The sequence below is a fragment of the Cynara cardunculus genome, assembly GCF_001531365.2.
Source record: "Cynara cardunculus var. scolymus isolate 2C chromosome LG 3, CcrdV1, whole genome shotgun sequence".
Lineage (NCBI taxonomy): Eukaryota > Viridiplantae > Streptophyta > Magnoliopsida > Asterales > Asteraceae > Cynara > Cynara cardunculus.
Genome location: NC_037530.1, coordinates 37,960,868 through 37,973,589, shown reverse-complemented (window position 1 = coordinate 37,973,589; position 12,722 = coordinate 37,960,868). Strand labels below are relative to the sequence as shown.

Genomic DNA, 12,722 nt, shown 5'->3' with positions numbered 1-12,722 from the left:
TTTTTCATGTAATTTATCCTTTATAAAAAAATTGTTTGAAAATTTATTGGGGTATTAATTTTGTTGAATATTTTGTTAATATAATTAATGTTAGATTCTTCAAAATTAATATATTGATTGATTTTAATATAAATATTTTTATGGAGATTTTAAAATTTGTTTTTAAATCCTATAAAACTTACAGATAAACCTGTTGTTGAAAATCTGTATTATATTATGACTCATTTGGTACAAAAAGAACTACCAGATATGACTGATTAATTATAAGTTAAATTCATATGAGAACAGTAATTAAATAAGAGAATAAAAATGGTTGAATCACATGTGATATAGCACTAAACCCACATGTGATTCACACAACTTTAGCCGCGACCTATGGTCGCCGTACTCGTCGCTTGCATGTCTTAAAATCACATGAAATTTTACATGTGATTTGGCCGTTTTTATGTTCTCTTATTTGGTTATTGTTTTTGTTTCAGCATTCATCTCAATGTATAATATCATAACATTTAAGTTTGCAACTTCTTAAACCTTCACCTTCGAACTCCATAAAAACTAACTGATAATCAACTGATAAACACGTTACACAGTTAATTTAAAATATAAAAACTTAAAGTGTAATAAAATTTGAATCAAATTATATTTAAAAAAATAACAACTTTATAATTTTTAATTTAATAATCATATAAATATTTTTTTCGAACCTTTTATGGATTGGACAAATTGTATGAAAAAATAACGTATTTTAACTTGATTCCTATTTTGGTAAACGTACTTTCAAAACTTTCATTTGGTACCTATGATATAAAGTTTTGAACATTTAAATATCTGGGTATCCGGTTGAAGACTAATTTTAGATTAAAAAAATTGATTAAGAAACCACGTCAGCAATAATACTAAGTTGGATATCACATCATTCGACACATCAGCATGATAACCGGTTAATGTTTCAACCGATTACCCGAGTGCTTAAATGTTTAAAACTTTACATCTTAGATATTAAAATGAAAGTTTTGATAGTATATTACCCAAAATATAAATTAAGTTAAATAAGTTAGTTTTTCATGTAATTTGTCCTTTTATTTATTATATAACTTTAAAGCATATAATTATGCATTAAAAATGTTTGGTGTAATTTAAATTTATTAAACATTGCATTAATTACATGTTTGACTTATTAACCTTAATACATAAGTGCATTAATTAATGGGTACTCGTTTCAAAATTTAACTGCTACAGTACTAACTGTAAGATTCTTTTGTGGGGGCCAGCAGGACCGTCTTTTTTTTTAATATGTGTCCTTCAACTATCGTCAATACTCACGTTTGGTCCCCAAACTCTTGGTTTTGCCTTAACTATCTCTAACAAAAAAAGAAAGAGTAATTTACAATTTTGGTCCCTGTAGTTTATCAACACCTTCATCGATAAGAAAATTAATTAAAATAGTCATTTTTACCGGTTGGTTTCACCTCTTAGCCATTTCTTTAAAGGTTTACCAAAATAGACCTAGGTCCATAATTTTTAATTTTTTTGGCGGACCTGAGTGAAAAATGTAAATTTTTTTACGAACTGGGTAAGAAATGTAAATTTTTTTGCAGACCTGGGTGGAAAATATAAACTTTTTTGTAGACAAGGGTAGAAAGTGTAATTTTTTTGTCTTTTAGTTGGTTCTGCAATTGCTGGGTTTTGCAGATCTATGGTTATTTTAATAAACTTGAAGAGAAAATGGCTAGGAAGTAAAACCAACTCTGAAAAATGGTTATTTTAATAAATTTCCCTCATTGATATCTTCTGAAAGAATGGATGACCAAACTTCTGAAGAGCCAAAAGTTATACAAATATTCGTAGAGGACAAAACGATGAAATTCAAAACAAAGATTAAAGAAGGTTGCAACAACAGTATGGGATCACGGTGAATCAAAATGGGAGCGTTTAATATATGTATGTATGTATGTATGTATGTATGTATGTATGTATGTATGTATGTATGTATGTATGTATGTATGTATGTATGTATGTATGTATGTATGTATNTGTATGTATGTATGTATGTATGTATGTATGTATGTATGTATGTATGTATGTATGTATGTATGTATGTATGTATGTATGTATGTATGTATGTAAGTAACTTAATATGAACTAAGTAATATAATATATTGTATTCTTTTATTTTTATTTTCTTAGTACATTAATGAAATAAGTAAAGCAACGAAAGTGACATTTATTTAACGTCATTTCGACCGATAGTGCTAATGTCAGTGACCACTTTCAAAGCAAAATGCAAACCATAGTGATTGATATTGTACTTATTGAACTTCAGGGACGTTGTTCATTTTCATATAAACCATATCGACCAAAATGTCATTTGCTAAAAAAAAGAAATCAATTGGCTAGTCTTGGTTCCTGCTGAGATCCAATTCGTCATGATTTAAGTTCGAGTTTTCGAGTGGGTATCAAGAAGTCTTAAAAAATGATCCATTTTATGGGGAATGCGGATTGAAAAACCAATTCTATTTTCTCCCTACGAGTTAAGTGGTTCATAGTCTTCATGACAACAACATGCTTGTTTCTTCGGTTTACAGTGGCTTTTCTGTTATGGACTGTTCAAAAACTAAGGTTACTTCATATTCTCTTTTTTGTATGTTCCCTTCTTCCTACTGCATCTCAGTTATTAATAGACAAAGATAAACTATGATTATATTTTTATACGGTTCAAAATAAAATTTGTAATTTAAGTTACCTTTGAGACTTAGTTTATTGTAATAACTGATTATACACCTGTTAAAATATGATTATTACAATCATAAAGAAAATATCAAAATCAGATATGTTCACATCCTTATATACTTTTAATAAAAATGTATCTTCAGTTATGTAATAGTAAAACATATAATATATTGTAGAAGAAGATGATGGGGTCAGAATTCATATGAAACAAAAATCAAAAAACATAAAGAAACCTGATATATTTTATTTGAATGTGGGGGGTTCCAAAAGGATAAAATGTATCAGTAGACATGGCAACGGGACGAGGATGGGGCGTGTTTTGTTATCCTCAGGCCCGGTTTCTAATAACAGCTTCTGGCCCCGGTCCCCAATGGATACGGGAATTAACATCTTGTCCCTAGTCAAACCTTATGAAAAATATCCGTTAGTTTGAGTTTATCGGAGATCCCCAGTCCTAACTCTGGTTTGAGTAACAGTCCCCGGCCCAGAGACCCCGTTTTAGTAGAGAATCCCCGTCCCTGTTTGGGAGGAGTGAGCGGTGTTTCCTACCGGATCGAGATAAATCACCATTCTTATGTATCAGACCTGATTTCTACTTCAAAGTCAATGTATATCAGTTTTTTCAAATACAAATAGAAGAATTTTTAGATATTAAGTACAAGGGCTGTATATACCAATTGAAAAACTCGAAGGACTTTGAGTGTAAATTATACCTCAAGTTTCCCCATCTTCTTCTTCCGTAGAAACCCTGTCGACAAGGGTGCTCCGCACGTGTGACTTCTCTCCTCAGTTTCAGACATCTTTCACTCACTCTCACACGCAAAATCTCCATTGCAGTCTGGTCAACTACTTCACAAGCAGAAGAAGGGCCGAACAAGCACACACTTGTTGCTATTTTCATCACTCACAAAGTTGCGAGCTGCTTGAAGACTGGCGATTTCATCGTTTTCTGCTTCTCGAAATTGATATAATGATGTTAATTCACTCGATCTGTATAGGAAAAATCAAATTATGCTGATTAATCAGGCATTATTTGAGAAGATCTACTTGCTCGGCTTCAGAAATCAGTTTTTCGATCTGTCTGAAATTTTCAACGATCAGTTACAAGTAAATCAACATATTTCAGCAAATAATAAAGGTCTCGTGTTTATTGCTTGTTGGTTCGTTAATTAAATTGTATGTTTTCGTAGCATATAATATGGATTTGTTGTCCTAGATTCAAATGCGAGTTTTCAACCAGCAATTGAACAAGCTTCGGTTATGACATTAGCTGCGTCATTGCCCCCAAGCACAAAGATGATTAAAATGTGAGTTGATCATCAGTCAACTCCAATTCTCTTGCCGATGAAAACAGAGGCAAAGGAATTTACGTTTTGTGTGTAACATGATATTTTGTGTTCATTTCATTGGCATTTTATTGATATTGCAGATTTGAGATGCGATGCTGCAGTCAATTACCTACAATAAGTAGTATGTCTAAGAGAATTGGATCTGCAAATTAACTTGTTTTATCTATGCATCTTCTTGAAACATGAATTTACTGGAAGTTCATTTATGCTTGTGCTTCTCAAGTTTGATGACGATGATGAGTCTTTCTTGCATTGAAACAATGTGTATTCAATTGTGCAGGATACAACGCTAGGATCTGTATAAGAGTGATTTTCCGGAGCTCTTCAATTGTGCGGAAGCTTAAATACCAAGAATGTTAGATATATACAATCCTAATGTTAGGAATGATGTGTTATGATCTTATGCTGCTTGAAATCAGTTGAAAGGGAATATGGATGAATATAATAGAGTAGATGTGCAAAGAAACTCTGGGAGACAATCATCACGCCCCGTCTTGAAGTCCATATTATCGGGTAAATCAACAGCTAGAGGCTCTCCTTCATTTAAAAGATTAAACTCTAGTCGGACCCCTAGAAGGGACGGGAGAACTGGTGGATTTGGTACTAATTGTTTCAGAAGCAATCGGATAGTGCTTTGGTTGCTTTTGATCACTCTTTGGGCTTATGCTGGATTTTATGTCCAATCAAGGTGGGCTCATGGTGACAATAAGGAAGGGATTTTTGGGGGAATTGATGAAAGTGATGAAAGTTCTGAGGTTGAGGAAGTTCATAGGAGGGACTTGAGTGCGAGTAATGATTCATCGACAGTTCAGATTGGGATCAATGGAAATCAGACTCATGTGAACAAGATGGATTTGGTCTTGGCCAAGAATGGCACTGGTGGTACTGGTGTATCACGCAGCATTGTAACTACAAAGAAACGGAGCAAAAGATCACGGCGTAGTTCTCGGACAAAACGTGGTAATCAGAAAAAGGCTTTGGGAACTGGGAGCAATAATGCAGAAGTCCAGGAAGAAGAAATTCCTAAAACAAATGCTACTTATGGGATGCTGGTTGGTCCATTTGGTTCAATAGAGGACTCAGTTTTACAATGGAGTCCTGAGAAGCGATCAGGAACCTGTGATAGGAAGAGTCAGTTTGCTCGTCTTGTTTGGTCACGAAAATTTGTTCTTATATTCCACGAGCTTTCATTGACTGGAGCTCCACTTTCAATGATGGAGTTGGCGACAGAGCTTTTGAGCTGTGGAGCCACAGTTTCCGTAGTTGCTCTTAGCAGAAGGGGTGGATTGCTGCCAGAGCTTGCTAGAAAAAAGATCAAAGTTCTGGAGGACAAAGATAGGCTCAGCTTCAAAACTGCTATGAAGGCAGATCTTGTCATAGCAGGTTCAGCAGTGTGCGCATCATGGATTGGTGAGAGCTCTTTTTTCATTTATTTCATAAACTTTCTGTCCAGAAAATCTTGAAGTTGTGCAGATAATAAAAGAACTGATCTTCTTTGTAGCTTGTTGCTCAATTTGACTGCATGAAGCATGAAATCTGCAAGGACTTAAATATCTTCTACAACCACACTTTTTTGTGCTAATAAGGACCTTAGTATTGATGATTAAAGGTTTTAGACTTTTAGTGAAATGCATATATTTTCCTTTCCTTGGCATTACCTCCAAACAAGATGACCCCTTCAGATCTTGGTCCGTGCTCTGCTTCCCCTAGTCCACAAATGCACTTTAGTTTATTTTTCATAACTGAACAACAAATGTGTACCCAACATAACACTTCGTAATTTCGTACTTTTATCCAGATGTTTCTAAGCCAAAAGTATTGGTTATCCAAAATGTAGAAATAGAATTACCTGAGTTTAAGATTGGAAATATTCTTTTATATGCATTTATGATTTATGTGGTTCCAGTAACTTGACGACAATCAGTTAAATGCTCACAGAACAATATTTTGACCACTCTGTGGCTGGAACACGTCACCTTGTTTGGTGGATCATGGAGAACCGACGGGAGTACTTTGATCGTTCTAAGCTCGTTCTTAATCGTGTAAAAACGCTGGTGTTCCTTTCTGAATCTCAGTCTAAACAATGGCTGGCTTGGTGCAAAGAGGAAAATATTCAGTTCAAGTCTGCACCCTCTCTGGTTCCGCTATCTGTTAATGATGAACTGGCTTTTGTAGCTGGCATATCTTGTTCTCTAAATACTCCTGCATTCAGCACTGAGAAGATGCTGGAAAAACGGATGTTGTTACGTAAATCAGTCAGAGAAGAGATGGGATTGAAAGATAGCGATATGCTCGTGATGGCATTAAGCAGTATAAACCCTGGAAAGGGCCATTTTTTGCTTCTTGAATCGGTGCACTTGACCACTGATAACAAATCATCCCCAAGTGACATTCAGATTGCAGGATCTGTTGAAGATGGTGGAAGTTTAAGAAAAATGTTGGCCGGGAGTGAAGAAAAGCAGGGGAAAGCTCTTAAGCTTCTAATTGGTTCAGTTGGATCCAAGAGCAATAAGGTGCCTTATGTCAAAGCGCTACTTAGTTTTTTATCCAAACATTCAAATTCATCAAAGTCGGTGCTATGGACTCCAGCAACAACGCGTGTTGCCTCACTTTACTCTGCAGCAGACGTCTATGTTATAAATTCCCAGGTGACAAGTCTCCACATTACATGCTTTTACACATCTTATACCTTTTAAGCACAAATTCTTCTTGCTTATAAAGTTTTTCAAAGTCCTTGCCTGAAACCTATTGAAGTAGTTGTTCTTTGTGTTTGTTTCATCACTAGTTTATTAATATCTTCGTTTTTATCGTGATTTCCATACATCTTTGTGTTATCTTATACCTTTTAAGCACAAATTCTTCTTGCTTATAAACGTTTTCCAAAGTCCTTGCCTGATTCCAATCGAATAGTTCTTCTTTGTGTTTGTCGCATCATTAGTTTATTAATATCTTTGTTTTTATCGTGTTTTCCTTACATCTTTGTGTTCGTTGCATCACTAGTTTATCCAAAGCATGTTCTTTTTTGACTTGATTACTTTAGCATATACATTTTTAGACCAAGCATAAGATCTTTTTCATGACATCCCTTAGAAAGATGGTGAATAGAACCAACATATCTTATATTGGCAGACATTACATTGTGGAGGTCAAGGTATTAATGATTTGTGATCAAAGTAATCTTATGGGATGGAAGGAGGCTGTAGATCAAAGATGATGGTGGGATATATATGGTAATAGGTAGTCTTGGTGTATTACTTTAACGTTTTTGTTTCCATTGGGGTCATGACAAGGAACATAGGGGAAGAATAAGCGTAAGTAGCAAAGCTTTAGGGCCTTTTTGTTAGCAGCTTAATGAGCTTAATGGGATTCACAGCTTATTTGATCAGCTATACATGGCTGTTTGGTTGTGGCTTAATGATATAGAAAGTGGCTTATTAAGTAAGCTTCTAGGGGAGAGATTTATGCAGAAAGCCAAGTTTTTTCCATACTTGTCCCTCCCAACCCAACCCATATACCCTATTCATATACCCTATTCATAAAAGAATCATTTGTCCTTTTAACTTGTTAGAAAAAGGCACAAAGAGACGTGAAAAGGGTTTTATCTGTTGGCCTTTTACTTTACCGAAAGGCACCAAGCCACCAAGAGCCATGGGTTGTTGTTAGTATAGTCCAAAATGTAAGTGCCCAACTGAGATGATACATTTCTACTTTCCAGATATGACATCCATTTTGATCGTATTTGTGTGATTGTCGATTGGAATACTCCTAACCTAGTGCATTGATTTCTAAAATGTTGCAAAGTGTCATATGTTATGCCATATTTCTGAAGTTACATAATGATTCCGTTTTAACACAATGGAATTTTGACTGACTGGACGAGCACAGGGGATTGGAGAAACGTTTGGAAGAGTGACAATTGAAGCAATGGCATTTGGTATTCCGGTACTACACTTTTCTATATTATGCTTTTATGTGCTGTAAATAGCATAGAGAGAGAGAGAGTGTGTGTTAAGTATATAACAATAACTAAATAAGAGAATAAGAAAACAGTCGAATTTTATACTAAGATCATGTGTAAAATCACATGTGATTCACACAACTTTCATTGACCGTTAGTGTAAATCATGTGTGATTTTGCACGTGATTTGACCATTTTTATATTCTCTTATTTGATTACTATTCTCATTGAACCCCTCTCTCTCTCTCTATATATATATATATATATATATATATATTAATTTATATACATTGCAATTAAATGAAGAACGTACATGATCCGGTTCGTCACTTCCTCTCATTTGCAATCAAATTTAATGAAATTCACATTATAACCAAGTACACAAGTTTAAGTCTAAATCTGTCACTTCTAGAAGAGAGTTTACTAGTATTGGTTCTTTCCTTTTCACTCACGCTTTTGCACAAGTTGGGTGTCTCCACTCTCCACAGAAACAGCCTTCTACCTTTTGAGTTTTGCATCCCACCTCCGAACCCCTTTTTCGAGTGTATATATCGAGGTCCCGTTAGGTTTGTCGGATTGGAATGGATTTGAAGGAATTTTGAATTGAATTTCATTCCCGTCCCATGTTTAGTTTAAAGGATTTCATGAATTTGAAATCCCACAAACATAGAATTCTGAAATACCACAGGGGTGGTTGGTTTTTCATGAGATTTCATAGGATTTTTATGTAATAATGTTTTAAAATATGTTAAAAATATATTTTTGTAATAACCAATTAAAAAAAGGTAATTTGATTATTTTTGTATTTCTTTATAATTGGTTTTTATAACTTATAAGTTATTTATAAAGAATGAAATTCTATTTCATTCCAAATCCTACAAACCACATATAAAGGATTTCAAATCATTCCAAATCCATATCCCTCCAATTCCAAATCCCTCAAAATCATTCCATCAAACTAAACGTCCCCTGAGTTCTTTTGGTTCGGTTCGGTTCGGTTTTACATCTACAAAAGAGTGATCTCTCCCTCTTGCGGACTATTGGGTTGTCCCCGTGAATTACCATGGATATGCCAATATAAACGGGGCCGGTGGTGGGATTTTCGTAGTTGTTCTCGAAGGCCCCATGGGATTATTCGAGCTGCGCGTAAGCGACCTGAACACCCACGGTTGCCAAAAAAATGTTAGGCAATTTATCATTTCATGCAAGTATTATATATTGTATAGATCTTAAGATTGTTAGAATTATATATAGAACAAGCTCTACTTCTAGGGCCGGACTTGGTACGGTACCAAGTTTTTTTTCTCCAATACCGCGTACCAATCAATTAAAATTGGTATCTAAAATCCTATACCGTGTACCAACCAATTATACTTGGTACCAACTTTTTTCGGTTGGTACCGGGTTTGTACCAACTTCACGTTACATATGAAAACTTGCCAAAGTGTTTCAAAATTTAAGTGAAATTTTGAGTTTCCAGGTAATACATTTGATGTTTATCAGGTTTTAATTGTAATGAATAAAACTTGCAAATATTCAAATGTTTAAATAAAGGGAAATTGACCCAAATAACTATATTCCACAACCAAATTGACCAACTAATAATTTCTCTCCGGATTTTACCTAAAAGTCACCGGTCTGCAATACCTAGATCCGCAATTATTGCAAACCCACTAAACGACAAAATTCTACGAGTTTTTTTGGGTCAGGTCCGTAATTATTATGGATCCGGCCCAAAACCCATTTTCCTTGAATCCGTAATGTCAAATTCGTAAGTGTCCACCTTGGGGATTTCATAGGAAAAATTGGGTTTTGGGTCGAATCTGTAATAATTGCGGAGCGGTGGTTACAGACCTGGTCCAAAAACGTTGATTTTTACGTCGTTTAGTACCTGGGTATTCCGGACCTATTGACATTTTGGTAAAGTCCGGACAGAAATGATTAGGAGGTTAATTTGGTTCTGAAATATGGTTATTTGAGTCAATTTCCCTTTGAACAAAATAAAAAGTTGCAAGGTTTAATCTTAAACACACAAAACAAATAAAAAATAAATAAGTCAGTACTACCGTGATATACAACTTTTAAAACCGTGTATCAACCAAGTTTGCGTACTTGCTACGGTACAACCAACCGACAATAATCGGTACCAATTCAATTGGCATGGTTGTTACACACATTGACACTCCTGTCTACTTCTTACATCCATTATGCCGTTTAAACAGGTGCTCGGAACAGACTCAGGAGGCACGAAAGAGATCGTTGAACACAATGTGACCGGTCTTCTACATCCTATAGGACATCCCGGAACCACCGTTCTTTCCGAAAACCTTCGATATTTGCTCGAAAACCCAGCAGAACGACAGCGTTTGGGACTTGCAGGGAGAGAAAAGGTGAAAAGGATGTACTTAAAAAAGCACATGTATAAGATCTTGTGGGAGGTTCTTTACAACACCATGAGAGTAAAGTAAATTTGCTTACTGCTGCTCATGATTCTTCTCTTCCATGGAGAAATGATGGCAGCTCTAAGCAAATATATATTTATTAAAAAACTATTTAATATTCTTTAAATTTAATGTTTTTGCATGGATATTTTTGTATTTAATTTTCTGGTCCATCAGTTTGTTTTTTTCTTTTAAATTTCTAATTCTCATGTTAAATTATCATTTCATGTATGTGATTGTGCGGTGACTGTGGTGCCTAATCGGTTTGAGCTTGGCTTCAAAGATCAAAAGTATCAGGAAGTCTCAAATTCAAATCCAAGGAGGAATAAAAATCTCTTTGTGGCCATGGAGGTTCAAATGCGATGACTCCGGACTATCTGCAAAGCAGGTGGTCGTCCTGGGATTAGTCGGCACGCATAGCGGGTTGGATATCTAGGTTAAAAAAAATTATATAGCTGTAAAATTAAATAAGAAGACGGTCAATTTATGAGAAGGTAAAAAAATTTTACGGTCATATGCCGACGATCTTAAGGTCGTGTTAACCAATTCATTCGTGTCCTTTTGAACATGTTGTATCACATGTTATTTATATGTTTTTCGCTCTCGTTGAAAATGTTCTACAAAATCGTATAATTCAAACCTCATTTGGTTCGAGACTTTGGCTTTTTGTCCATTTTAAGGGTGCCTTTAATCACCTACGGTCCTAAATCTATCGTTACTTGTAATGATATATGATATGGAAAAAAATCTCACACTTTACTTATTTATGTACATTAATTTAATTTATATTTCTAAACAGCAACCGGATTGTACATGGCCGGAAAATTCCTCCGGCACCTCCACTGCCGTCCACGTGGAGTCATGCAGATCTAACACGTACACTCCATGGCCCCTACCGTATCCAACAGATCCAACGGCCAGCAGCTTCCCATCGCATTCAATCATATAAGGTACAGTATCCATATCCTTTGGGATCCTCGTTTTGGAAGAATGATCCAGTGCTACAACCGCGCCATCTCGATACATGTACATCAACCGGTTACCACCGTCCACGCAAGTCCTCGGACACGTGTCAGATCCCAAGAAGTCACCCTCCGTCGGGTCCCATTGACACGTGGACGGATCGTAAGCCTCCGCGCTTTTCCCAAATTGCCCTTGCATTTGGGTATTATACCCACCAATGACGTAGAATTTGCCACGGTGGAAAGCACCTTTACATTCATCCCTTTCATCTGCCATGTCATCCAGTGGGACCCATCTATCATCTTCCACGTCATACATCATCCCTGACCGTAGCGCATTCTTCTCGTTATCATGTCCGCCGGCGACAAACACCCTCCGATCACCGTCCGACGCACATCCAAAAAACGACCGTGTACACCCTGGCATATCCGACCGCCGTCTCCATGTGGCAGACACGAAGTTGTACACAAAAACAAAATTCGAAGCCTCCCAATTCTCCGGGTTCAACCCGCCCATCACCACAAGATTATACCCGACCGGAGCTATCTGACAAAATAGGGGCAACCCGTCGGAAAACCCGGGAATCGGCGGCAGGTGGCTCCAATTACCCGTTTCCGGCTCGTAAACTGTGAAACGGTAAACCGGTGGAGTCGTATACTTCCGGAGGCCATGGTTGTGAGTGGAATCAACCTGCGATTGCACCATGACGACGATGCGACGGCTGAGGCCGGCGGACTTGCGGTGGTTCCGGAAGTGAGGAAGCTCGATCTGTGACTTCCAGCTCCGGCAAACGGAGGCGGCGAGGGAGAATTGGTTGTAAGGGAGACGAATTAAACAGTCTAAACCGAGATCATTAGGAAGGCCAGGTATAAGATCCATGATGGAATAAATTGCAGAAATTAATGGATGGATTTGGGGGTTAAATAAAGGTGGAAAGCTTCTAGAAGGTCTGAAGCGATAAAGCCAAATGAAAACAACGTCTTGACGGAGAGTGGTGAGACGGACCCATTGGAATCATGTCTCCGTTCAATTCATCGGCTGGATTCAGGGGTTGCTTAAATATATCCTGTTAAATGTAGTTTTATCTCTTTATTTTTTATTTAAATATTAATTTTAGAACTTGGTTGGGATTGCTTATTTGAAACAAGTTATGTTTTTATAAAAAAATTATTATCAACTTATTATAATTTAGAATAGTCTAACTTCTTAAAAACTTCTTATTACCGATTTGACACCGGTATAAGTTGTTTATCCAAACACTTAAAAGTGTTTATTATTGGT

The 12,722-nt window shown here is 36.2% G+C and overlaps 2 protein-coding genes across 2 annotated transcripts; one reads left to right on the top strand and one right to left on the bottom strand.

Annotated features, from left to right (window-relative positions):
* The first annotated feature begins 3,514 nt into the window (after window positions 1-3,514).
* On the top strand, window positions 3,515-10,616 carry LOC112509690. Its single transcript, XM_025114780.1, has 5 exons — window positions 3,515-3,868; window positions 4,360-5,489; window positions 6,018-6,727; window positions 7,965-8,021; window positions 10,260-10,616. The coding sequence occupies exons 2-5, from the start codon at window positions 4,511-4,513 to the stop codon at window positions 10,503-10,505; spliced, it is 1,992 nt and encodes a 663-aa protein (XP_024970548.1). The 5' UTR covers window positions 3,515-3,868; window positions 4,360-4,510; the 3' UTR covers window positions 10,506-10,616.
* A 616-nt stretch (window positions 10,617-11,232) lies between these two features.
* LOC112510328 (F-box/kelch-repeat protein At1g80440) lies at window positions 11,233-12,320 on the bottom strand. Its single transcript, XM_025115716.1, has one exon. The coding sequence runs from the start codon at window positions 12,318-12,320 to the stop codon at window positions 11,262-11,264; it is 1,059 nt and encodes a 352-aa protein (XP_024971484.1). The 3' UTR covers window positions 11,233-11,261.
* Between the last annotated feature and the right edge of the window lie 402 nt (window positions 12,321-12,722).